Raw genomic sequence first — 27,808 nt, 5'->3', positions numbered from 1 at the left:
TATGGAGACACAGCTGATTTATGCCCGTTGGTCTCGCGTCCTACAGCCTTGGGGAACTCGTGTGAGCTCCGGTGGCTTTTTTCTTTTGTGAACATTTATCTGCTTTCCTGCCTCTGTTCTCCGTTGCAGCACAGGGACCCTCCCTGCCACAGGCTGGCTCCTCTGTGGTTGTGGCGTGCGGCCTTGGTTGCCCCGTTGCTTGTGGGATCTTGGTTCCCTGACGATCAGGGATCGAACCCGCGTCTCCTGCACCACAAGGCGACTTCCCAAGCGATGGGGCACCGGCCGAGTCCCTCTCGGAGCTTTTCTGGTGGGTCCCTTCAGGTTTTCCAAAGAAAATACCATGTCCTGGGCAGTTTCCTATTCCTCTCCAATCTGGATGCCTTTTATTTTTTTTTCTTTCCTAACTGCCCTGATTAGCACAATGCTGACTAGAAGTGATGGGGGGCGGGGGTGGTGGGCGTCTTTGTCTTTTTACTGATCTTGGGGGAGAGCTTTTAGTCTGGCCGTACGTCTGATGCTACCTGTGGAGTTTCAGAGACGCCCTTTATTGGGTTCTATCCCCGTGTTTTGGGTGTTTATACCATGGACGGTGTTGGATTTTGTCAAATTCTTTTTCTGCATCTCTGGAGATGATCAACCTGGTTTTGTCCTCTCTTCTACAAATACACTGATGGCATGTCTCACTGGTTACTCTTTGCGAGCCGACTCTTCGGGCCTGGGGCAACTCCTGCTCGGTCGCAGCGCGTAGCTCTTTCTCCACATCGCTGCGTTCAGTTCGCCAATCTTTTATTGAGAACTTTGGCATCCGTATTCATCCAGGGGTCGAGGCCTGTAGTCTTCTTGCAACGTCTGGGCAGTTTTGGTGTCAGGGAAATACTGGCCTCATCAGAAGAGCTGGAAATGTCTCCTCGTCTGCTGTATCCGGTGAGTCTGTGACGCACTGGTGCCATGAGCGCTGCTCTTTCTGAAATGTCGCCGTGGCCTCAGCCTGTGCTGGCGGTGGACAACAGAGGCTGTGAGTCTGTCTGTTACCCGGGTGAGTCCCAGGGCTCTGGGCAAGAACTGTGATGAGACTCTGCTAGCGAGCTTGCTGCAGCTCCACGGATACCGGCAGATGGCCCGAAACTCCCGGGTCTGGAGGAAGGACCCAGTGCACCTACATTTTTAAAGCTGCCAGTAGCTTGAGCCCCAAGCCCCACGGCAGCATGGAGGGTGCCAGGTGGCACCCGAACAGTCAGTGGGCTGCGCTGTGGGAGGGGAGCCCCAAGCGCAGGAACTGGGAGCTTTACTAATGGCCGGTCAGCGTGACTGCCTGCCCTTGCTGTGTTTACCTGTCTTCTGGCCCCCAGCTACGCGTCTCTTAAAGAATCTTGTTTCTCGGTGTTTGTTTGCCGGCGCTGGGCCTCGGCTGTGTGTGGCACGGAGCAACATCAGTCCCCATCGCAGCCTGCGGGATCTAGTTCCCTGACAAGGGGTCGAACCTGGGCCCCTGCGCTGGGCGCTCGGAGTCTTAGCCACCCAGGGAAGCCCCCACTCCCTACTCTTACTTGGCTTGGACGCTTGTTTTTGGTGAAGGAAAACCTCATGAAAGGGAATGGGGGAGACAGATTTCGGGAGACACAGTGTGTCTCACATCTGAAAACGTGGCCCCCACTTGGCGGTTGGGCAGGTATGGCGGTGCGGAGAGAAGGTGGCTTTCCCAAAGGCATTGAAGGCACTGGCCTCCCCTTCTTCTGGCTCCCAGCGTCCTGCTTCCCGAGAGTGGCTCCTCTGATTCCGGACCCTTTCTACGAGACGAGCCCTTTCTCTCCCGGACTCTCGGGACCCTCCTGTGTCCCTGGCGTCCCGCGCTTCACTTCTCATCCGTTTCCTCCCGCTCCGCTGGGGTGGCTGGTTCCTTTCATCAGGGGATTTCAGTTCCAGGAAACTTTACTCATTTACTGCAGGGGTGTTTCATCCATCCATCGTCTCTATTTCTTTCTTTTCTTTGTTTTTTACTAAAACGCCTATTATGCAAATATTGGACATCACAGACATACTCTCTTTCCCTCATTTCCTCTCCAGTTGCTGAGATGTCCCTTCCACCCTGCAGCCCGGGTTCTCTGCTGTAGATTTCTTTCCCTTCGTGCTCGTAACCTCCACGAGCCCTCGGGCACCGACGCACGTTCTCTCTCTTCTCTCCAAGGACGCGTCTCCTCCTGGCATAGCCCGTTTCCTCCGGTCTGTTTCTTCATTTCTGTGTTTTCATTTCTCTCTGTTACGTACACGCTTTCTGCAGAGGTCTGATGACTCCCAGCTGTTTGCTGTCTGTAACAGAGGGACACCACGGAAGCCTTTTCTGTGAGGTTCTTTAGGGGGTGAGTTTGCTTTCCCTTTCCGAGGAGGGGGGTTGCTGGTCGGTCCCCAGGGTAGAGTCGTCCAGTCTCCTGACTCGAGGGTATAGCCCACATCTGGGAGCCAGAGAAGGAAGAAAGCTGACGCTCTCGAGGCCCGAGATGTAGCTGCTCTCTTCAGTTCCGTTTTTATCATTGATCACCTCCCCCGCCCCGCCCTGCCCTCAGCTGCTGTCTTTGTTGGGGTGTAGGAAGGGCTTTAGCTCCGTGTGGGAGGGCATGACTGGCGTCTCCTCCTGCCTCTGTCCCCGTGTGATCAGAGCAGCCCACTCCCCTCCCGCAGTCGCGTGTCCGCTCCTGGGGGTCTGTGGTTTGTGCTTCCGTTTCCTGTTACCAGGTGAGTGCTGAACTCATCCACCCACTTAGGTGCTTCCAACACTGCACTGCTGTTGCCCCCGTCCCCTTCTGTCTGACTGTGTTCATTCCACGTACTGTCCTTTGCAGGGAGTGTGGGAGAAAACAGAGGTGTCCCACCACCATTTTAACCAAAACCCTACCACTGTATTTACTAACTGCTCTGGTATCCATCGAGCTGGGCTCGGCCCCTCGGAATGCAGCCGCCACACTTCTCTGCCCGTGCCTCCCGCAGTGGCAGGCGGGTTGTGTACCACAGAGCCACCGGAGAAGCCAGAGGAATTTCTCAACTGGTTTTCCGGGTAAATAAGCGGGACACGCGGGCTTATGCCGCGTAAGAAGAAAAACGTCAGCGCGTGCCTTCGGGTGCGACCCGGAGATCCCTGGTTCATCACGAGCGTGCGATTGCCTTAATACCCTTGTTCTGCTTTCCATAAACCCTGTGACAACTCACTCATCCAGTCCCGGACAGTTACTGTCTTCGAAGCAAATAATTAAAATGGACTTTGAGAGCTTGCCTGGTAAACCCATTTCCCTCTGGCTGGAAGCATTATTAGTCCATTATTGTTCCAGGAGAAGAGGTTGGCTCAGACAGTCTTGAAACACAGGATATCAATTCTCTAACTCAATATGATACAAAGGGAGATAAGACAAGAAACGAGATGAAGCAGTGTCTTCTGGATCCTTAGACACTGATCGCCGGCCACTGCCCCGGAGGTCCCGAGGCTGCCCTGCATCTTGCCTTCTGCTCCGGAGAAAGCCCGCAGCCAGAGGACAGAGGGCAGGGCCGCGACCAGCAGGGGTTCTGTGCTTTGGTCTTCCTTTTCCTGTTGCCGGGTTAGCGCGCTGAGCTCCGTCACTGCTGGAGGGGAGCCCTAGAGGCGGGGGCGGGAGGAGGTCAGGCACCCAGGCTCTCTCCTGCCCTTCCCAGGCCTCCCTACACTTGTGGCTCCAACAAGGATCCTGACAAGATCTCCTTGTCCTGCCAGGGTTCTTGCTGCTGTGACAGGAACCACCTTTACGTGAGCATCTGATGGTTAATATAACCAAATATTTTGTTGTTCAGCCAGTAAGTCGTGTCTGACTCTGCACCCCACGGACTGCGGCACGCCAGGCTTCCCTGTCCATCACCATCTCCCAGAGCTTGCTCAAACTCATGTCTGTTGAGGCGGTGATGCCATCCAGCCATCTCGTCCTCTGTCTCCCCTTGTCCTCTTACCCTCAATCTTTCCTAGCATCAGGGTCTTTTCCAATGAGTCAGCTCTTCGCAGCAGCTGGCCAAAGTATAATAATGAAAGCTATTAGAACCATTAAAAAATACATTTTGGAAAATTCTGTGAAGAACAAATAGAGAGAGGAAAATTGAAGCTTGTTACCGGGACTTTCAAGCATACAAAAACGAGTAGACATGGGCTTTGGGCGGTCCCGTGGTTAGAGCTCCGAGCTCTCACCTCCAGGGGCCCAGGTTTGATCCCTGGTTGGGGAACTAGGATCCCACAGCCCACGTGGCCAGAACGAAACAAAACAGTAGTAAGTAAAGGCCCTGAGGCCATTATCCAGCTGCAAAAATGACCCGCACTTTACCAGTGCTGTAAAATCTATTCTTGCCATCCCCAGTCCCCAGTCCCCATTCAATTAAAATAAAAATTGCTAGTGGGGAAGGCAGTGGCAGCCCACTCCAGTACTCTTGCCTGGAAAATCCCATGGATGGAGGAGCCTGGTGGGCTGCAGTCCATGGGGTCGCCAAGAGTCGGACACGACTGAGTGACTTCACTTTCACTTTTCACATTCATGCATTGGAGAAGGAAATGGCAACCCACTCCAGTGTTCTTGCCTGGAGAATCCCAGGGACGGGGGAGCCTGGTGGGCTGCCGTCTGTGGGGTCGCACAGAGTTGGACACGACTGAAGCGACTTAGCAGCAGCAGCAGGGTAGATTAACACAAATTTCAGAGAGCGTATCATTCTCGTCTATAAAAACTTCTACACAGTCTCTACTCATCCATGACCTTTTTCCTTTTTCTTCCTCTCTTATGTAAAGCCACAGTGAAAAAAGGGAAAGCGTTAGGCCCTTGGTTGTGTCCAACTCTTTGCGAACCCCTGGACTGTATCCCACCAGGCTTCTCTGTTCATGGGATTTCCCAGGCAAGAATACTGGAGTGGGTTGCCATGCCTTCCTCCTAGGGCCCAAACTTGGGTCTCCCGCATTGCGGGCAGATTCTTTACTGTTTGAACCACCAGGGAAGCGCCTAGAACAGCCTTATCATCGTAACCTAACAAAATTATCAATTCCTTAACACCATGGAGTATTAGACGGTATTAATACTCCAGTCCATTCAGCACTCCAGCCTACATTCAGATTCCCCAGAGTATCTGAAAAAAATATCTTTCTGCAGAAGATTTGTTTGAATCAAGAGCCTAATAAGACACACTCGTCATGTCAGGCTCACAGATCTCCAAAGCCTCTTAGTTGCTAATGGAAACTTTATTCTTTAACTTAAACATATTTATGTGCTTCAACACGAGGGCAGCCGTGCCGCGGGCTCGGCTTTCTTCAGGGGCTGTGCCATTTTTATCTGGCATGCGTCCAAAGTCGTGAGTGCTCCAGAGGCATGTTTTTCCCAGCCCTGTCCTGGCCTCGAGGTCCATTAGGGAGGTTAGAGTGGGACTCCTCGTCGTTCTCAGTGTAAGTGCTTTCCACCTTAGTTACCAGGGCAACTAATCACACTCTGGAGACAGCTGTTTATTAGATTTATGCACATTTAAGATTCTCCCTGTTGCATTAAAAATTATAAATCCATACCGCAGATTGCAACAACGGAGGCAGTTAGATTTATGGAGACAGTCTGGTGACGAGCGTGTGGATTAGGTGTGGTCGCAGAAGTGCTTTCCAGCAATCTGTCGCGGGTGGCTGCGGTGCAGGAGTGAGATTTCTCGGAGGACAGGTCACTCCTGTTCCGCGGGCTCCTCGCATGTTCAAGCTCCACAATCGGGCATCAGCCTTCCCTCCTCCATTCCTCGTCCCCTGGTGTTCAGCTCCTTCTGATTGCAAGGCCGCCGTGTGCCAGGCACGTCGCAGACCCAACCCCACCCACCGGGGAGGGGGCAGCCCCTGCTCTGAGGGTGTGAAGGCCCAAGGTCAGAGGTCACCGACTTTGAGTCAGTCTCCTGAGAGGGTGCCAGGCAGGAAGGCCGGGGGTCTCCAAACGGAGGAAATAGGCTGCGAGCGTCAGACACTTTTTCTCTTTTTCGCTCTCTCTGAAGCGGCAGGAGGAAACGAACTACAAGCGTTAAGATTTTTCCCTTCTCGATACAAATTTAAAAAGAGGTTTCTCTTAAAATTCTGTGTCGCCATGACAACACCTGGCTCCACCTGAACTTAACTGTTGTCAAACCTTGAGCTGAGCAATGCGTTTTCCTTATGGAAATGTTTGTCTTAAGCTATGTCAAGGGACTATGCATTTACCCTAGACTGCAAGTCGGTTCCGCCCAAGACTCAGAACCGACTGGACAAACCAGGATGATTCACTCACACGTTGTTCTCCTAATCTGTGCTAATAAAACTGTATCTGCTTGGAAATCTGCCTTAAAGGTTTCGCGTCCATCGCTTGATGGCCCGGGAAGACTCCCTGGTGCCAGGGTTATCTCAGTGCATCATGTGTGGGTGAGGGGCCTGGTGCCAGCCTCTGAGTTTTGAGACATTCCCTTCCTCTAATTAGCAGTCTGCTAGTAGCTATATAACATCCAGCTAAAGACTAGCAGGGGGCCACGCTTTCTGCCCTTTTCTGATGTCTGTGTCAGAAGCGTTCTCTCTCTTTTATACTGTAATAAAACTTTAATACACAAAAGCTCTGAGCGATCAAGCCGCGTCACTGGCCCCGGATTGAATTCCTGTCCTCCTGGGGCCAAGAATCCCGGCGTCTTTCACTGCTCAGCAGCACCCTTTCAGCCCACCCCCCTCTAGGGACTGTCGGTCGCGGCATTTCCAGCCCCGTGGGTACCTGCTCCGTGGAAGCCCCCGCAGACGTAGAGCTTCCCATCCACGGCGCCCGCGCTGGTGGAGTTGGAGCGCAGCCCGAGCAGGGGCGTGGGCATCGGGGGCCCCTCTCTCCAGAAGTCCCCGTCCGGGTTGTAGATCTCCACCGCGTCCAGGCACTTCCGGACCTGGCCCCTGTCCCGGCCAACGCAGCCGATCCCGCCTGCGGAGGGACACAGGACAGAGTGACGGGGCGGCGCGTCCCTGGGGGCATGCCCCCCACCCGGCCCGCACCCCAGGCTCGCGGCCTGGGCGTTCTCGCGCACCTGGCGCCTTTCCCAGGATGCTTTCTTTCTTTTTTTAATTAACTAATTATTTTAATGGAAGGATAATTGCTTGGCAGAAATTTGCTGTTTTCTGTCAGACCTCAACCTGCATCAGCCATAGGTCCCCACACGTCCCCTCCCTGTTGAGCCTCCCCCCTTGCTCCCATCCCACTCCTCCAGGTTGAGACAGAGCCCCTGTTGGGGTTCCCTGAGACATACAGCAAATTCCGGTTGGCTACCTGCTTTACACACGGTGATGGAAGTCTCCACGTTACTCTCTCTGCACATCTATCCCGAGATGCTTGCTAAGCAGTGGTGAGGCCCGCTGTGCACCCAGCCAAGCCCAACCCCTTTGACCCTCGGTGCCGTCGGTCTGTGCTCACGCGTGGGGCAGACGCACACTGGCTGTCTCAGGGGCCCTCTCTTGAGAGGAGGCCTTTGTGATCTGAGTGTGAGGACGGCCCAGTTCTGACGTCTGCCGTCCCGCAGTCGGTAGGGTCCCAGGGACCTGGCTATCGAGCGAACATCCTTTCCTCTCCCCAAGGTCACCAGCCCGTTTCTCCGTCTCCTCCTGTTTTTATTTTATTTCTGGCAGCACCGACTCCTAGCTTACGGGATCTTATCTCCCTGATGAGGGACCGAACCTGTCCCCGGTGCAAAGCAAGGGCAGAGTCCTAACCACTGGGTCCCCTCTCCCTCTCTTCTCAAGGGGCAGGAATCTTCCCCACTCAGGGCAGGGCCAGCCTTTGGTAAATTTTAGCTTTAGGTTCAAAGGGAGGCCCCAAACCTGAACGCCTGCTGCGTCTTCTGTTTTCGGCAACACCGTGCGTTCAACAGGTGCTCTCGGCCGTGCGCTCGGGATGAGCTGGGAAAGGAGAGGGGCGTGTTTCCTGCCGTTAGGAAGCTGATGGGGTGGAAAGCCACACGAACAAATAGACAGAGGGCAGACTCAGAGGTTAAAGCGTCTGCCTGCAACGCGGGAGGCCCGGGTTCGATCCCTGAGTCAGAAAGATCTCCTGCAGAAGGAAATGGTAACCCACTCCAGTATTCTTGCCTGAGAAATCCCATGAATGTCCACAGGGTCGCAAAGAGTCGGACACGACTGAGCGACTTCACTTTCACACATCATGACAGGCACCTCATAGGAGACACAGGTTATGCTCGGAAGTCCAGAGACTGCAACAAGTTAACAGAAACACCACGTACATAATTATGACTCTAAGTCCCACCCCCCACTGAGGCAGTGATGGCATAAGGATTTCCAATCCACTGTAATAAGAAACAGGAGCTTGCCCCACAAGGAAAGGCTGTAAACGTCGGGCTGTCTCTCCTTGTCTGAAGCGTGGCTCCCGGGAAGCAGGTGAGGTTCCTGGAGGGGAAGGCAGTCCTCTCATCGGCAACCTCACTGCACGCAGACCCCATCAGACCACCTGCTCTGCACGGCCCATCAGAGTCGGGACAGTGCCAGCCTCGGCTACCGAGACCAGCGTTGAGACCTCTGGGCTCTCGCAGCCTCTGCCCAGCGTGTCGTGCCACTTGGAGACTAATCCCAGGACTCCCGGTGGCATCTCTTCCGTCATTTAACCCCGTGCCCGCCCGTGTGCGGCTGGCGGCCCTCCTGCCTCCCATCCATCGAGTTGGTGATGCCATCCAACCATCTCATCCTCTGTCGTCCCCTTCTCCTCCTGCCTTCAATCTTGCCCAGCATCAGGGTCTTTTCCAATGAGTCAGTTCTTCGCATCAGGTGGCCAAAGGATTGGCGCTTCCGTATCTGTCCTTCCAATGACTATTCAGGGTCAATTTCCTTTAGGATGGACTTGTTGGATCTCCTTGCAGTCCAAGGGGCTCTCAAGAGTCTTCTCCAGCACCGCAGTGTGAAAGCACCAATTCTTCAGCGCTCAGCCCTCCTCACGGTCCAGCTCTCACATCTGTACTCGTGTTATAGTGCGTGACGCTCGGCCCTGAGCGACTGCGAGAGGACAGATGGGGTGGCTTGTTCTCACCCGGGTCGGGCCCACCCAGAGTAGAGGCGATGGAGAGCGTGTGGGAGGAAGCTTTTTCTTCCCCCCCTTTGCTGATGGAGCCCGGCCCGTTTCCTGTCTCAGGACACATCCAGGGGTGAAGGCTATAAGCACAGGAAGCTCTTAGCGCTTTCTCTCTTCTCCGCCTGGATAAATAATTTAGCCCATTACTGTGCCAAGTCTGAGTGGCTGCGCTTCCAAGGAGGGGCCACGTGGGCCTCAGTCGACTGCGCTCTCTGACGCTCACAGACCCACTTCCCCGCTGCCACTGGGATGGCCAGAGGCTGCTTCGTCCAACAGATCAGGGAGTCTCTGTCCGAGGGGCAGGACGGCCTTAAGGAAGAGGCTTTGTCCGTAGCCGCTGACCCTGGGAACCACCCATCAGGTAAGAACGAGATCACTTAGCTCTGTGCTCCCTGAGATGGGAAGGGTGGTTACCGGGCTGGTTTCTGTTAATACGAGCACTTGGGATGACCGGTCAGTGGAGGCGAGCAGAGGGCATCGAGTCGCTCGTCATCAGGCTGGCACAGCCAGCAGCCAGCGCCCTGGGTGTGACCAGAAGTTCACATAAAGCCCATCAGGGAAGCTCTCCCAGCGTAATGTACAAGAAGCACGGCTTGTGCTGGAGGTTGCTGGATAATTAGAGTGCTTGTCACTTCTGTCTGTCGCTAAGTGCCTTTAATGGTGCCGTTCAGCCCTTCACGTCGCTGTGCTGCTGCTTGGCTGGCAGAGTTCACAGGCTCCACCCGCGCGGCCCGGGCTCTGCCTTTGCTTCTGACTGTCGGCCCCCGAACGCACCCCGTCTCCCCTGGGTGTAGTTCCAGCACCAAGCACACTCCGGTGGCCCTCTAGTCCCAGCGACTTAATGAGCTTAACCTGAAAGTCGGGGCTGATTAGACAAACCTTCCCACAAAAGCGTGGTCTGTATTAAGAAGTCAGCACCGGCGCCACGAGGGAAGGCTTCTGATCCTGCAATGGGATCAGAGCAGCTTTAGAATTTCAATGAGCCGCCCTGGATCTCTCACTTCTGTGCCACCAGAGCCTGACTTGCCTGTATTCAGAAGCAGGCGCACAGAAGTTCTCTTTGCAAGCCCTACGTCAGCGGACCTCCAGGGCAATATACAAACCTTAGTTCTTTCGGGGTGGGGTGGGAGGGGGTGATTACAGAAGAGGGTGCCTCTCTCTCCTCTTTTATTTCTGCCAAGATGAAGAGCTGCCCTTCGTGTGTTTGGTCATCGTGGTCTTTCCCTGTTCGGAGATGAAATGTCTCCCCACACAGAGCCTCAGCCAGGCACTGGAGACGGTAGGGTGTGGTCCTTCCCTGACTGTCCACGGGGCCTTGACCGCAGCGCGGGGGTTGCTCCTGTGTCCCTCCCCTGCAGGCTGCCATCAGGAGCTTATTCTGCCCTGCTCTGGGCTGGACCCCAAAGGAGGGGTGATTTTGGAGCACTTCTGACAAGCTCCCAGAGTTGCTTCCGTGGCTGAAGAAGCTCTTTTTTTTAAAAATATTTATTTATTTGGTGGTTTTAGCTCTCAGTTGCAGCATATGAGACCGTGTCCCCTGATCAAGCATTGAACCCATGTCTCCTGCATTGGGAGCTAGGAGTCTTAGCCCCCGGACTCCCAGGGAAGTCCCTTAGCAAGCTTTAATAAATATATTCACTGCTGCCGGCTCCTATGGGCCTTGGAAAAAATCTGTGTGCTTTTGAAAACAGAAAATGAATGGGAAAGCGTTGCTTGCTCAGCCGTTTCTTACTCTTTGCAACCGCATAGACCGTAGCCCGCCAGGCTCCTCTGTCCATGGGAGTCTCCAGGCAGGAATCCTGGAGTGGGCTGCCACACCCTCCTCCAAGGTATCTTCCCCACCCAGGGACGGAGCCCAGGTCCCCCCATGGCAGACAGTATAATTTCTCTAAGTCTCAAATTGCTCATCTGTAAGTTTTGGATAATAATTTCAGTTTCGTGTTGCAAAGATTAACTTACACGTGAAGGAGGAGAGTGGTGAGGAGGAGCAGACGAGTGTTGCAAACCCAACTATCACCGCTAGGACAGGAGTTTGATTTCTTCCCACGCACCCGCGAGAGCAAGCAGCCAGCGTGCAGCAGGTCCGGGGGGATGGCCATCCCGCCTCCTCCGTGTTCCAGGACGCTGTGTTAGGAAGCCGGTGTTCACGGGAGCCGCTGAAGTCTTTGGTTTGCTTGCTCACAACTTAATTATCTGCCTGTCTGTGATTAAGGGCTTACTGACTGAAGGGGCGAATCTCTTAAATGCTTCCTTCGAGGTTGGATGGAGGCGATTGGAGGCTGAAGGGCTGAGCAATCAGCTGAACCTCTGGGCGGGGAGATGGGCTCCCTGACACGGCGCATCAGGTCAAGCGTTTCGGGGGGTGGGAATGGTCAGGTGGCCCCATGGGAGACAGGCGGGAGGATCCTGTTTGATGGGGGGGCGTCCGGGAGTGAGGCCGCCTCAGGTCGGGGTGGAGGGGCTGCTCTGACTCACATGTGGGTGCAGTGTCTTCCTGACAGTATAATGCCCGGGCGGCATCATTCTCAGGCTGCCTGCTCTCTCTCTCTCTCTTTAATCATATTTATTTATGTATGGCTGTGCTGGGTCTTCATTGCTGTGCATGGGTTTTTCTCCAGCTGTGTCCACTGGCTTCTCATCGCGGTGGCGTCTCTTGGCGCAGGGCACCGGCTCTTGGGCGTGCGGGATTCAGTACCTGTGGCCCGCGGGCTTAGTTGCCCTGTGGCTTATGGCACCTTCCCGGGTCAGGATTCAAACCCGTGTGCCCCGCCCCACACTGGCAGACGGATTCGTTGCCGTTGAGCCGCCAGGGAAGGGCTCTGCTTCCCTTCTGCTCTCGTTCAGGAGCTCCAGACATGAAGCCTGAACCCCAGAAGGCCCGACTCACTGCTCGTCCCTCGTTAGTTAATGCCGGGCTCTAATGGGTATTTTCAGAAAAGGAAAAAAGCCCCTCAGCACAGGGTGAAAGGCAGGGCCACCTGCCTTCACAAACTCCCGGCCGCGCCCAGGACTGTCCGGCCCACCACCTGGGCGGCATCGCTCTCTGTGCTCACCCGCTGACCCTGCCCGTCCATCAGCAGCCTGCTTGCTCTTCCAAACAGATGATCAGGAAAAATCGAATAAAAGAGCTGAAAGGAAAGACCGAGTTCCACTGGTTAGCGCTTGACTCTGCTTGATTTTGGAGGGAAACTCAAGTGCCTGAAGTGTCTGACAGTTACCAAGTGGGAATGCAGACGGTTGACAGAAGTTCTGGCTCCAAGTCCCGGGCGTCAAAGAAGCTGCAGCTGTATCTGTGGCTGATTCCGGACAACCGCGGGGCTTCCCTCCGGCCCCCCTGAGCGCCTTGCCCCTCTGCTCTTCCAGATTCTGAGCCATCTCTGTCTCCTTTCTGCCCTGACTGTCCTCCCCAGCGCGTCCTGCAGGGCCCGGCAGGTCCAGGAGCCGAGCCCGCAGGGGGCTGAAGGGAGCGCCGGCAGAGGTCAGAACCTCGGAGCAGGCCTCCTGCCACCTCGCCACCCTCAAGCAGGACCCCAGCCATCTCGGGCCTGTCCGTCTCCCACAGGCACGCCTGACTTTCAGCCACCCCTCTGCCCACTCCTCCTCTCCCTGCCTGTCTCCCTGGCCGCCCCGTTCGCGGCTCCCCGTGCTCCAGGCTGGCTCAGCCTGGGCCCCAACAGTGAGGTAGTTCCTCTCTAGGCCTCTGTGGAGGCTGGTCTCCGCCTGGATGGGTCTCTTCTCCCCAGGAGGACAAACCCCTGCTTCAAGGCTCAGCTCAGCCATCACCCCAAAGAAAGGCGTTGTGTCTCTGCAAGCAGCCATCCCCTCCTTCGGGTGCCTGCTGCTCTCTGAACAGAGATCTAGGTTCCTATAAAGACGCTCCTCCTGTGTGTCTTCCTGGGCTGCACGTCACTGGACAGCAGAAGGGTGCCTCGTTCCCATCCGCGCACCCCACGCTCCTCACTGGGGCAGATGGTTGGGTAACAAAACTTAGCTGAGTGCGTGCGTGCGTGGCCCAGCCCCTTCCCACACCGCGGGCACCGTTGTCCTCTTCTACTCTCCTGTCAAAACACAAAGTGATGACTAGCTTTCTAGAGCTGGTCAAGCCCCAAGTCCAAACAGCTGAACGCTCACTTCCTGTCAGATTATAAACACGATCTGCTTAAGGACACAGGACTCCCGGCGCAGATAGGGACCTTGTTGGTGTCTGTTGTTGGGCTCATCTTTGCCCCCAGGTCTGCCTGCCTGGAAAGTCACTGACCTCCCCTAACTCTGGCTGGATGTAACCTCACAGGACCCAGGCTGAGTTTACACTAATAATTCTGTCCGGCGACCAAGCAAGGATGCATTAATCAGAGGTGCCCCACAGCTCGCAAACGCAGACACACAGGATGTAAAGAGTGTAGGGAGACTATGCGTCGTTCTGTTCCCTGAGGTCTTCTAAAGGGGGCTTGACGGCGTGTGGTGAATAATTACTGCAGAGAAAAGATCTCGGGGCTCCTCTGGTAGCCCAGTGGTTAGGACTCTAGCGCTTTCATAGCTGGGGCCCAGGTTTGATTCCCGGTCAGCGAACTAAGATCCCACAAGCTACCCAGAACAGCAAAAAAAAAAAAAAAGTCTTAACAAATCTGGCATATTGACTGTGTGTAAATAAAATCATTTGTGGAAAGTGATAATTTGTGCTCATTCCTATATCTGCCCAAGAAAGGGGAAAGGACGCGAGCATCTAAAAAATGATCACAGACGTGAATCAGGATAAACTAGCTGAAGAAAATGCATTGTCTCCAGAACGACAGGGTTTTAAAATAGGTGTCTTCTTCTTTAAAGCATTAAAATGTTTCCATTTCAACTCTTCACGCTGTTTTAAAACATGTATTACATTATCCCTGCCTTAGTGAACTGATGATACCAGAGTCAAGGTTTTCTTAAGGACTGAGAAGTAGCTAACACTCTGCTCCCCAGCATCCCACAGACACAGACGGTTCTGTACACCAGGCTGCATGAAAACACACCCGGATTTGCTTTGCTGGACGAATCCTTGCTTTTGGTGTGGGTTTGAGCAACTTACCTCTTTTCATGAGCGCAAAGCATAGAAAGTGTACTTGCCTTACGCTCCTCTGCAAACACAAACAAGTCAGAGACCCAGACAGCGTCCGCAGACGTTTCTCATCTGTTCTTGGTAACGGTCTCATCCCTGTCCATCCGGGGCTTTCACACCGTAGCAGCTCCTGACAGTCTCTGCTTTCAGTGTCAAAATCGCTGTGAACTTCTAGCTCGTTTCCTGTGCGTAATTAATCTTATGAGTTTACTTTGGGCCGCGCTGCAGCCCATGGGGTCGCACAGAGTCGGGCACGACTGAGGCGACTTGGGGGCAGCAGCGGTGCTGGTCTTAGTTGCGGGGCAGGCTTTCCTCTGGTTGCGGTTCCTCTCGTTGTGGAGCGTGGGCCCCAGGGTGTGTGAGCTTCAGCACTTGTGGCCCACCGGCTCAGCTGCTCCGAGGCCTGTGGGGTCTTCCCAGCCCAGGGGTCAGAGCTGGGTCTCCTGCACGGGCAGGCAGGCTCTTCACCTCTGGGCCCCCGGGGAAGCCCTCCAGCCATTTTGAAGCAATCCGTGCGCATCTTTCGGATATTTGCCTCCTGTCTCTCCTGGCGCTAGAGAACACGTTTAAGGCTTTGTTTATTTGTGTGTTTTGTGTTTTCTGGTGCATAAAACTCAGTCTTGAGAAACTGAAGGCAAGTAAGAAACCATTAGAAAACAGCATTACAATTATGTATCGATCCAACAGAGGACAAGTTCCCTCTAACCGCCGCACTGAAGTGTGGAGCTGCCGACGCCGGGTCTGTAGGATATCAGTGATGACAGCGAGCTACGCTGTGACGTGAGTTCAGCTCAGTCGCTCAGTCACGTGGACTCTGCGGTCACGTGGACTGCGGCACGCCCGTGAGCACCCCAGGCACACCCTGGCCTCTGGGAGCCCTGATTCTGAGTTCCCCAGTGAGCGGCCGGGTCACCAAGGCGAAAACCCTTCACAGGGTTCCCTGGAAGGACGTCTCATGGGTACCGAGCGCGAAAACGCGGCGAGCCTTCTCTCTGGTTCGAAGCCGCTTCAGCTGGTGCGTCTCTGAACTCAAGTCCGCTCTCAGCATAAAGGGGGCGCTGGGACCCCCGCTGAACTGCTTCGGCCGTTGAAACGGCACCTTCTTTCCTTGGCCAGCATGAGCCTAAGAAGCGTACCTCTAGGCCCAGAAGACTCCCGGGACGACGTCAGAGCACACCCCGAGCCCGCCCTGAGGACACACAGACACGGGGAGCAGCTCCGAGCAGTGCCCGACCTGCGTCCCTGGGACACGCACTGTGCCGGGGGGTCCCCCGTCCCTTCACCTCTGGTCTCTCCTAAACACCAGCTGGGGCGCCTCATGCACCAGGCACTTGGTCAGTGTTGTGAGCATATAAAACACCCTCCTTGAACACGGTGTCCCCTCTTCCCTTCCTCACCCAGCATCTGAGCTTTGCCACCTGCATCCCTGCGGGCATTCTTACCAGAGTCGCCCAGCGCTTCCCACAGACCAGACCCCAGGCCCCACTTCAGACCTGCCAGCCCAGAATTTGCCACAGGTCAGGGCCAGGAATCTGCCATTTTATTGAACAGCCCGGGTGTTTTTAAAAAACTATTTTTAAAAAACTGCTTCAAGGGGACTTCCCTGGTGGTCCAGCGGTTAAGACTCTGTGCTTCCAACGCAGGGGGCACAACAGGTTCAACCCTAGTGCAGAAACTAAGATTTCACATGCCGCTTGCTGCAGCAAAAAAAAGTAAAAATAAATTTAAAAAAATTTTTGTTAAGCTTACTTTGCAAAACATTAAAAAAAATACTGCCTCAAATTTTATCAAAAGACATAAAAAGGCAAAATCAGAACAATGATGAAGCTTGGTCCTCTCATAATGTAATCCACCTCTGGACTGCTCACTGACACGAATTTACTGCAGCAGCTGGAACCTTCTGTGTAACTACCCCCATCGAGGGGCGCCATCACCCAGTGAAAATGACCCCTGTGGCCATGTGGGGAGACTTGGTATTACCTGGCTCCCTGGACAGGAAAGTGAAAAAATCTGTGCTTTGCAAAATCCCCTACAACGCCTGGAACTCTGATGCTGTTTGAGGTTTTTTGCCCTGGTCAGTTCGATCAACTGATGTCTGTGAGCGCTGGTCACGTGGAGCAGCCAGGCCGGAGGTCAGAACAGACACAGCCAGACGAGCGGGGCAGCTCTCTGCCCCTGGGTGTCCGGGGAGCCTGGCCAGAATCCTGCTGAGAGCCGCGCCCCCGATTCACACAAACCACCTCGAGGGGTGGAGTCCTGCCAGACCCTAAAGGGTGCACTGGTCTAGACGCAGAGGCTTAAAAGCAGAGGGAAGAGAGGAAACCCAGCCACAGAAGGGAGGCTTGTTCGGGGGTGACCCCCAGGGCCCACGGTGGGGCGGGCAGGGACGCAGCTGCCGGGGCCGGCCCGGGACAGGTCTCGGCGTTTCCACAAATAGATCTCGTGGCTCACTTTCTGTATTTGACTTCGCCTGACCCATCGAGTTAAAGGAACTTCGGCATCCGATTTGGCTTTTTAAAAACACTTGCGGAAAACCCCAGGTATATTTATAAGTGCTCTGTCATCGCAGAAGCAAGCATACTGCACTCGAAGGTGTAACTGATGCTTTGAAATCTGAATTTTGTCTCCAAAAACTGTTTTCCGAGAGAGAACCCTTGGTATCACATTCTGTCAGTATTTTATAAGAGCGTCAAGAGTTGGATTTAATGAAGTGGAGCCCAGAAGGTTTTATCTTTCTCAAAACTATACTAAAAAGAGTGTACAGAGGACTTCTCTGGGGTCCAGGGGTTAAGACGTCACCTTCCAATGCAGGGGGTGCAGGTTTGATCCCTGGTCGGGGAGCTAAGATCATGGCATCTGGTCCCATCACTTCATGGAAGTATAAGGGTAAAAAGTGGAAACAGTGACAGATTTTACTTTCTTGGGCTCCAAAATCACCGCAGATGGTGACTGCAGCCATGAAATTAAAAGACACTTGCTCCTTGGAAGGAAAAGCTATGACCAACCTAGACAGCATATTAAAAAGCTGAGACATTATTCTGCTGACAAAGGTCCGTCTCGTCAAAGCTGTGGTTTTCCCAGTGGTCATGCATGGATGTGAGAGTTGGACCATAAAGAAAGCTGAGCACTGAAGAACTGATGCTTTTGAACTGTGGTGTTGAAGACTCTTGAGAGTCCCTTGGTCTGCAAGCAGATCCAACCAGTCCATTCTAAAGGAAATCAGCCCTGAATATTCACTGGAAAGACTGAAGCTGAAGCTCCAATACTTTGGCCACCTGATGCGAAGAGCTGACTCACTGGAAAAGACCCTGATGCTGGGAAAGATTGAGGGCAGGAGGAGAAGGGGACGACAGAGGACAAGATGGTTGGATCATCAACTCAAAGGACATGAGTTTGACCAAGCTCAGGGAGATAGCGATGGACAGGGAAGCCTGGTGAGCTGCAGTCCATGGGGTCACTAGGTTGGACACAGCAACTGAACAGTAATGGGGGCTAAGACCCGACATGCCTCGAAGCCAAAAATCAGAACATAAAACAGAGGCAGCATTGTATCACATTTGGCAAAGAGTTTAAAAGCGGTTCACACACAAAAAAAACTTTACAAAAGGGTCTTCATGTAATTTCTTTCCTACTTTATTCTTCGCAAAAGTAGGCTTGAAAGCCTTGAAAACAAGGAATTAACAACATTTTCTCCTAGCAATAGGATATCTTAACCTAAAATTACTGGGCTGACAACTTTTTTAGAGGATCACAGTTACACTTTTGAATACAGTATGCTTGCTTCTGAAATGACAGTGCACACTCACACCTTTTTTAGAGGATTAAGCCATATTTTGGATTAAAGTAGCTTAACTGTCTCTTATAATGAATTCTCACAGTACAAATGACAAAAGAGTTTTCTTAAAAAAAAAAAAAAAAGCACCTTAAAATGCATGGCCTCAAGCAGCACCCTTCCAGGAGTCTCCTTTCAGAGGATTTCAAAGGGTTCTGTTAAGACACAGCGCCTCTTCCCTGCTCTTTCTGAGAACGAGCTGCCCAAGGGAGCTCTCAGGAAAAAGTCAGTGTGGAAATCAGCTCATTTCAAATACCTGGAGATTTTAACAAGGGCATCATTGGCTCAGTGGTAAAGAATCTGCCTGCAGTGCGGGAGATTCGGGTTTGATCCCTGGGTTGGGAAGATTCTCTGGAGGAGGAAAAGGCAACCCACTCCAATATCCTTGCCTGGAGAATCCCGTGGACAGAGGAGCCTGGCGGGCTACAGTCCACAGGGTTGCAAAGAGTCGGATGTGACTGAGCGTGCACGCAGTTTACTCATGAGGTCCATGGAGACTATTTAAATGTTCCAGAAAGTCACCCACCAGAAGAGCCAGTTACCATGTAGGGAAGCTGCTAAAATACACGTGTAAATGCACGAACAGTGGAATCACTTTAGCAACGACCTAGACAGATGCTTTCTTGAATTTTAATTTTATTGTTAAACATTTATTGGTTTATTTGGCTAGGTCAGATCTTAGTTGCAGCACACAGGATCTAGTTCCTGGAGCAGGGATCGAGCCCAGACCGCCTGCATTGGAGGCGCAGAGGCTCAGCCACTGGACCCCCGGGGAAGTGCCTGTATTTGTATGTTAAGACGGAAACGTACAGTTTTCCAGGAACAACCACCCAACAGCTTACTAATGCACTCTTTGCTAGTCTGTCATAACTTCTGGGGTCCTTTTCACATAAATTCGAATTATTCACGGTGTCTGTGATGATGTGGTTTTCCAATATAGGCATTTTCACAACAAACATTTAGTGCAGATTTTAACTTAAATCTTTACAACGCGAATCAAACCTCCAGGGGCAGCATTAGCCAGGGAGAGCACCCAGCTCTCTGATGTGTGCAGCTTTAGCTCCTACAGCAGGAAGACGTCCCGGCCAGTATTCCCCCCACGCAGGGGCAGGCTGTGTGAATGGACACCGGGCCGCTGCGCGTGTCGGCGAGGGGAGGGCGGGAGGAGGGCGCGTGTCGGCGAGGGGAGGAGGGAGAAGAGTAGAAAGACGGGGTCCTTTGACTCCAAAGGCCTGGGGACGGGCGGTCCCAGCACCAGGACCGCCGCTCCGGGCCGCGAGGCCAGCTCAGAGACCTGCCGGGCAGGAGCTGGAACACCTCAGGCTTCTGAAGACAGGAAGGAGTCTGGGGCCATGTTAGGACACCGCAGTGTAAGGACACCCCCGGCCACTTTTCCTAAAACACGGTTTTAAATCGGTGGCTCAGAGAGTCAGGAATCCGCCTGCGATGCAGGAGACCCGGTTCCGTCCCGGGGTCGGGAAGATCCCCGGGAGAAGGGAATGGCGACCCGCTCCAGCACTCTCGCCTGGAGAACCCCATGGAGAGGGGCGCCGGGGGGGCTACCGTCCACGGGGGGCGCAGAGTCAGACCCGACTGAGCGACTGGCGCCGACACACACGCGCCTCTCGTTGTTTTGCTGGGCTTGCTTTGGTTGTGCTGTGAGGCTCGTGGATGTTAGTTCCCCGAGCAGGGACCAAACCCACGCCGCCTGCATGGGAAGTGAGCAGCCTTAACCGTTGGACCGTTGCGGGAGCCCTCCCTCCCCCCACTTGCTTCCCGTGCTGATACTCACCATCTCTGCCGTTTATTTGGTACCTGAACACACGGCCCGGTGTTCATCTCTCAAGTGCCTCGGTTTATGAACGAAGAAAACAGACTCGGAGAAGTGAACCCACTTGCTGGAAGTCATAAAGTGAAGCCGCTCAGTCGTCGACTCTTTTCGACCCCATGGACTGCAGCCCACCAGGCTCCTCTGTCCATGGGGTTCTCCAGGCAGGGATATTGGAGTAGGTTGCCATTCCCTTCTCCAGGGGATCTTCCAGACCCAGGGATCGAACCTGGGTCTCCTGCATTGCAGGCAGACGCTTTGCTATCTGAGCCACCAGGGAAATCGTAGGGTGTTCATAACTTACAGGGTAGGGTCTGTCTGCAGAAGGAACTTTGTTTCAGCCAAGAAGACACTTGGGGAGTCTTTGTACAGATGGGATTAACTCAGAAGACTTATAAAATCATAATACAGTGAAGGTGCGGCCGTTCATCGCACGGCCCAGACTGCCCCTGCCGACTGCCTCTCTCCCTGAGGTACTTAGATCTGCGGTTCCCCAGTCCCTCTGGCTCCAGCTCTGTAACAGTCCGCCTCACATAACGGAGGCCAGACTGCACGCCCAAAACACGGGACCAAAGCTGGAACAGAGGCAGCAGCGGGCCGTGATGGGCAGCGGAACTTTCCTCTGCAAAGCCTGGAGCCTCTGCTAAAAGTGCCTGGCCGACCGGCCCCAGGGAGCGCATCCGTGCGGTCTGTGCGTCTGCACAACGGCCGACACGCGCAGTGCAGGTGAGCCGTTTGCACAGTCTTGTATGGACGGGCGTGACAGCAGTGGGAAGTGAAGAGAGCGTAACAGCAGCAAAAGGGAAAGGAAGGGCCATCGAGACGCGGCAGCCGGCAGACGCTGAACTCCATACCCCAGGGGGCGGCTCGCACACCCAGGGAGCGCGATTTTGGGGCTCATAATGACCGATCACCTTTAAAAGTTATTTAGCTTTGAAATGGGACAGATTTGGGTCTGAATCCGGATTTAATCACACTATTTGGGTGATCAAAGGAAACAAAGGCCTTCCCTTCTAGGTGATTGTGGAAACTGAGGCCGTGCATGGAAACGGCACCTAGCATTCAGTAATTCTTCAGTAATTATTACTTTCCCTCCAAGTAATTTCTCACGAGATAGAGAAGAAAGTGATAACTTAAAAAATGGTTTTTCTAGTTAGAAATGTTGGCCAAAATTTGACACTTAAAGGTGCTGGCATTGGAACTTCCCTGGCGCTCCACACACACGTGTACCCAGGAGTGATTTGTGTTGATGGAGGGCAGAAACCACCACAAGGGAACCAAGATTTCTCAGAGAATCTTACCAAGTTTTGCATAAATGTCATCTGAAAAATGAAATGGAAAACTTACATAAATACCACGGAATCACACATGAAGGAAAATAAGTTTGAAAACTCTGAAAACAAACAAAGAATCCAGTGTACACTGCAGGGGAATGCCGGTTCCATCCCTGGTCGGGGAGCTAGAGTCCCGCCCGTCATGGGGCAACTAAGTCCATGGGCTGTAACTGCTGAGCCCGAGGGCCGCCACTGGAGAGTCCACACACCTCGACGAGAGAGCCCAACTAAGACCCAACACAGCAAATGAGTAAAATGGTACAGACGCTGGCATCAACTCTCTGGAAAACGTAACTATCCACACTGCCTCAGTTTCCAACGCCAGGAAGTTTCCGCACTACTGAGAACTCGGACTGCAAAGCTGGACTGTCCGCCCCCTTAAAGGCAGTTTATCCTGTAAGTAAGATGATAAACCTTTTCCAGACAAAGACCTTGTCCATGTGGTCATCTAAGTGGTGCTGGACGAGTGACAACAATACAAAGATTCAAAATGCAAACGCCCATAAACGTGAATCAGTAGGAGACTTTGAACACAGACTCTAGGAGGCTTTCCACTTTCTTGGATGCACCCAAGAATTAAGGCACAGAAAACCTCGTCCTCTTTTTTTGTACTATACCCTGGTGGCCCAGCGGCAAAGAATCTGCCTGCCAATGCAAGAGACCCGGGTTCGATCCTTGGGTTGGGAAGATCCCCTAGAGAAGGAAATGGCAACCCACTCCAGCATTCTTGCTGGGATGATACCATGGACAGGGGAGTCTGGTGGACTACAGTCCGTGGAACTGCAAAGAGTCCGACTCAGCGACTGAAGAACAAACGGCAATTCCTTTTGTAAAATGGGCTCTAATTGAAGACGAGTCTCAGAAAAAAAGACACTGGAATGGAAGACTGCTGGTTTAGACCTAACGTGGGATGAACATTTTCAGAGCTTCAGAAAGTAAACAGAACTGGACACCCACCCATTACGGATCTTAAACTGAGCTTCTCCAGATGACCCCGAAGCATCTGGTCCATGGACAATCCTTGAACTAAGAGTGTGTGCTCAGTTGCTAAGTCATGTCTGACTCTTTGTGACCCCAGGGACCGCAGCACATCAGGCTTCCCTGTCCTTCACCATCTCCTGGAGCTTACACAAACTCATGTCCATCGAGTCGGTGATGCCATCCAACCAGCTCATCCTCTGTCGTCCCCTTCTCCTCCCGCCTTCAATCTTTCCCAGCATCAGAGTCTTTTCCAGTGAGTCAGTTCTTTGCATCAGGTGGCCAAAGGGTTGGAGCTTCAGCATCTATCCTTCCACTGAATATTCAGGATTGATTTCCTTTAGGATTCTTCAGTCTTTCCCAGCATCAGGGTCTTTTCCAATGAGTCAGTTCTTTGCATCAGGTGGCCAAAGGATTGGAGCTTCAGCATCCATCCTTCCACTGAATATTCAGGATTGATTTCCTTTAGGATTGACTGGCTGGATCTCCTTGTTGTCCAAGGGACTCTCAAGAGTCTTCTTCAGCACCACAGTTCGAAAGCATCAATTCTTTGGCACTCAGCCTTCTTTATGGTCCAACTCTCATGTCCATACATGATTACTGGAAAAAGCATAGCTTTGACTAGATGGACCTTTGTTGGCAAGGTGGTATCTCTGCTTTGTTATACGCTGTCTAGATTTGTCATAGCTTTTCTTCCAAGGAGCAAACGTCTTTAAATTTCATGGCTGCAGTCACTGTCTGCAGTGATTTTGGAGCCCAGGAAAATAAAATCTGTCACTGCTTCTGTTTTTTCCCTCATCTGTTTGCTATGAAGTGATGGGACTGGATGCCATGATCTTACGTTTTTTAAATGCTGAGTTTTAAGCCAGCTTTTTCACTCTTCTCTTTCACCTTCATCAAAAGGCTCTTTAGCTCCTCTTCTCTTTCTGCCATGAGAGTGGTATCATCTGCATATCTGAGATTGTTGATATTTCTCCCAGCAATCTTGATTCCGGCTTGTGATTCATCTGGCCTGGCATTTCACATGATGTACTCTGCACAGAAGTTAAATAAGCAGGGTGACAATATACAGAAGACGTACTCCTTTCCCAATTTTGAACGAGTCTGTTGTTCCATGTCTGGTTCTAACTGTTGCTTTTTTCCTAACGGTTGCATACAGGTTTCTCAGGAGGCAGGTAAAGTGGTCTGGTATTTCCATCTCTCTAAGAATTTTCCACAGTTTGTTGTGATCCACATGGTCAAAAGCTTTAGCATAGTCAATGAAGCAGAAGGAGATGTTTTTCTGGAACGCTCTTGCTTTTTCTATGATCCAATGGATGTTGGCAATTTGATCTCTGGTTCCTCTGCCTTTTCAAAACCCTGTTTGTACATCTGAAAGTTCTTGCTTCACATACTGTTGAAGCCTAGCTTGAAGGATGTTGAGGATTACCTTGCTAGCATGTGAAATGAGCGCAACTGTGCGGTAGTTTGAGCATTCTCTGGCATTGGCTTTCTTTGGGTTTGGAATGAAAACTGCCCTTTTCCAGTCCTGTGGCCGCTGCTGAGTTTCCCACACTTGCTGGCATATTGAGTGCAGCGCTTTCACAGCATCTTCTCTTAGGATTTGAAGTAGCTCAGGTGGAATTCCATCACCTCCACTGGCTTTGTTTGTAGTGATGCTTCCTAAGGCCCACTTGATTTCACACTCCAGGATGTCTGGCTCTAGGTGAGTGACCATACCATCGTGGTTATCTGGGTCATTAAGACCCTTTTTGCACAGTTCTGGTATTCTTGGCATCTCTTCTTAATCTTGTCTGCTTCCTTAGCTCCTTGCGATTTCTGTCCTTTATTGTGCCCATCTTGCGTGAAATGTTCCCTTGGTATCTCTAATTTTCTTGAAGAGATCTCTAGTCTTTCCCATTCTATTATTTTCCTCTATTTCTTTGCATTGATCACTTAAGAAGGCTTTCTTGTCTCTCCTTGCTATTCTTTGGAATTCTGCATTCAGTTGGGTATATCTTTCCCTTTCTCCTCTGCCTTTTGCTTCTCTTCTTTTCTCAGCTGTTTATAAAAACTCCTCAGATAACCATGTTGCCTCCTTGCATTTCTTTTTCTTTGGGATAGTTTTGGTCACCGCCTCCTGTACAATGTTAGGAACCTCTGTCCATGGTTCTCCAGGCACTCTATCAGATCTAATCCCTAGAATCTATTAATCACTTTCACTGTATAATCTTAAGGGATGTGATTTAGGTCCTACTTGATTTGCCTACTGGTTTTCCCTACTTCCTTCAATTTAAGTCTGAATTTTGCAATAAGGAGTTCACGATCTGAGCCACAGTCAGTTCCAGGTCTCATTTTTGCTGACTGTATACAACTTCTCCATCTTTAGCTGCAAAGAATATGACCAATCTGATTTCTGTATTGACCATCTGGTCCTTTCCATACAATTTACAAGACCGACACTGTCGGTTTTCGTTCCCATTTAGCCCGGCTGTGTTTTCACACTGGGGAGGGGCTGGGAATGTCACTGCCCTTCCATCGACAACCGCTTCTATCCCACTTTCGACTGCCTCCAGCTTTAATGCAATCAGTAGACGGCCCTGTGCTCCTCGAGTCCACATACATCGATCCCAGGAGACTGATCCTAGCATAGATGTTATCTCTACTGGGTGATGCCACTGCGCGTGGTCATAACGAAAGCAGCAAGTGTCTACCCAGAGCAGAAACTTAATTATAATCTCAAGCGAGTCTCCTGACTGAGGCGGTCATGAAGCGTGTGGCGTAGTGTTCTTCTTCTTAAAATCACACGACTATTAATGTCGCAGCACGCTAATTATTTTGCTTCATGCTGTGCACGCAGCCAAGAGATAATGGCTTCCATTTAGCTTTTTTTTTTAAAAAAAAGAAGCTACTCAAAGACTTGGTTTGCTTTCAGCCCATACTTCTTTTTTTTTTTTTTTTTGCCATTTCTCTGTTACCCATTATTTTCGCCAGTTGGCCAGCATTGCAGAAAGGGTTGAAATAAAGATTCGGCATCATTTTACCAGTGCGTTCAGCCTGTCTCAGCCCCTGTCTGCCCATGCCCGTGGGAGGGGAAGGCAGGCTGGCAGAGGGTGACGTTAGGAGGAGGGAAGCAGCTTAGGCAAGGACTGGGAAGGACAGGGAGGCACCAAGGATGCTCTGGAGTCGCTCGGACCCACCTCAGTGGGAAGGACCCAGCCGCTCACCAACCCCTATTGGCCAGCGCAAGACCACACACACTCATTCCAGAGATACGGGACAAATGCCTTCAGATAAAACATCGTTTGACGCCACTGTAGTGGAATTCTGGTGAGTGAGGCAAAGTGAAGAGGACTGGCATAACCTGTGGCATTTTTTTTTTACCCTCTGCCTGTTTCTTTAATTAGTGCAGAGAACCACTGGTTGTTAAAGCCTATGTTTTGACCCACGTAAGGTGGCCAAAGGCTTATTGCCTTTTCACAGCATTTTAGCTGCTGGGTATATAATGATGTGTCACTACTGTTCTTGGATTCCAGATGACTGAAAAATTCAATAAAAGTAACTTTGCTATCAAGAAGTCAGTGGACTTTCATGTAATCTTATCTGACTGTGCTCTAGAAAATAAAAGAACGTTGGAGGCTAGCGGTGTGTGTAGTTGAACTGGGATGCGAGAAGGAAGAATATTTCATTTTCATGGAGGCAAACGGCTGAGAAAAATAAAAGGAGTCATCTAGCTTCTCCTTACCCAAAACATAAATCTCACTGTTGACCACAGCTGTGCTGAACCGGTACTTGGAGTACTTCATGGGCGCGAGCTCCGTCCATTGGTCTTGGCTGGGGTCGTATCTCAACAGCTTGTTGCTCAATCGATCAGGTTCTTCGTCAGGAAGATCCATCTATATGAAATATGACAGCCAATATAATAACAGCCCATTTAGAGATCGTTGTGAGTACGAGTGCAATTAATCAAAGCAGACAGCCAAGATAAATAGAGGTTAATACAGTGACTTATATTCACAGACACACCGAATCCCGAGGCTTGGGACTATAAATACGCTGTCAATAGCGGAGGCATTTATATTCTGTGCTAATGGGGCTAAAGTGTTGGTTTTAGCAAAGAACCTGTGATTTTAGCAGGGAGACAATACCGCGTTTTTTTTTGTTTTTTTTTAATGAAGCATTGCAAAGCCTTAAAAAATCAAGCCAAAGTTTATTGAACACTATTTAAAGTGTAATTTTATTTTACCAAGCTTTATAGTGGTTGGTTAAATAATACTTGTGAGAAACTAACTTTAATAATTTATAAAGCGTTTTTCTTTATAACATTTTTATAATCGAAGTAGAGCAAAGCTAGAAAACCAATTGAGTGTTTTAGTAATGAGAGTATTTTTATACCATAGTATAGGAGTGGTTTGAATTTAATTTTAAAGATACATGGATTAATAGAAATTATTTGCAGTTATTTTTATGTATTTATGTTACATTTGTTGTTCAGTCACTGAGTCGTGTCCAGTTCTTTGCAATCCCATGGGCTGTAGCCCACCAGGCTCCTCTGTCCATGGGATTCTCCAGGCGAGAATACTGCAGTGGGCTGCCATTTCCTTCTCCAGGGATCTTCCTGGGTCAGGGGTCAGCCTTGTGTCCTGCATAGGCAGGTGGATTCTTTACCACTGAGCCACCAGGGAAGCCCATTTATTATATAGATAAAGTAAATGTATATAAATATATAATAAATGTATATAATATATAATAAATGTATATAATATATAATAAATGTATATAAAATATATAAATGTATATAAAAATCTATAATAAATGTATATCTATAATAATGTCTATCTATAATAAATGTGTATCTATAATAATGCATGTCTATACATCATGAGTAGAAACATTACAAGCTAAATACACATAGATGTTTGCAGCTTTCCCTGCTCCTAAATTTCCAGCAACAACAGTAACAAACTTCAGGTAAAGTAGTATTTTCTGTCTGCAACGTGGTAGGAACTTCTAAGATGTCAAGCTAAAGATGACTCGGTATCTTTTGCTTTTTGTTTTCGTGCCGGTGTTCAACACAGAAATAATTTCCTTGCTTATGAAAGTCATGCAATGAGTTTTGGCTCAGGGTTATAATCACTTTACTGCAATCACAGCCCCAGGCTACCTTGCAACTTAATGTATTGTATTCTGTACAGATTAGCAAAGGCTTTCATTATCCAGGAAATAGTCACATGTTCAAAGACATTATAAATTAGGAAATACTGACTTCATTGTTTTAATTTTCCTTATAATTTAAGTATTTAATCTCTACTTTACTGCTAGAAAAATCGAAGGAAAGCTTTTCTTTGGAGCATATTCATGCAAAATTAACTACGTAATGAATAGCTCTGAAAAAGCTTAATTACAAATACTCTGTCAGGTTTCAGCTACTAGCTGTGATTAAATCTAAGTTAATTTTCAATGCATAGCGTGAATTTACAACATGTATTAAATGTGAAGTTTAAAATTTTAAAAACAAGTATGATACATCCTAAAAGGCAAAATGGAAGCTCATGAAATGATTGCAAAAAGATGTATCAGACAACTGATGTATCATGAAGTAAATCTGGAGAACGGAGAACTCAGACAGGCGAAAATAAAACTAGTGTATGTCGTGTGAAGCTCCGG

General features: G+C 50.9%; 1 protein-coding gene across 2 annotated transcripts in view; it reads right to left on the bottom strand.

Moving 5' to 3' along the window:
- Positions 1-27,808, bottom strand: part of KBTBD12 (kelch repeat and BTB domain containing 12) — a 51,687-nt gene that overhangs the window by 5,292 nt on the left and 18,587 nt on the right. Inside the window, exons 4-5 of one of the 2 annotated variants that reach the window (XM_040246641.1) lie at positions 25,887-26,037; positions 6,750-6,947 (exon numbers count right to left, since the gene is read on the bottom strand). In XM_040246641.1, coding sequence (XP_040102575.1) covers positions 6,750-6,947; positions 25,887-26,037 — 349 coding nt within the window. Of the gene's footprint in view, positions 1-6,749; positions 6,948-15,851; positions 15,888-25,886; positions 26,038-27,808 lie in introns of those variants that run through there. The other variant, XM_040246642.1, reaches the window with a different exon arrangement.

The sequence above is a fragment of the Oryx dammah genome, unplaced genomic scaffold (assembly GCF_014754425.2).
Source record: "Oryx dammah isolate SB20612 unplaced genomic scaffold, SCBI_Odam_1.1 HiC_scaffold_9, whole genome shotgun sequence".
In the NCBI taxonomy this organism is placed as follows: Eukaryota; Metazoa; Chordata; class Mammalia; order Artiodactyla; family Bovidae; genus Oryx; species Oryx dammah.
The sequence above is the reverse complement of the archived record's forward strand: the minus strand, read 5'-3'. Positions and strand labels throughout refer to the sequence as shown.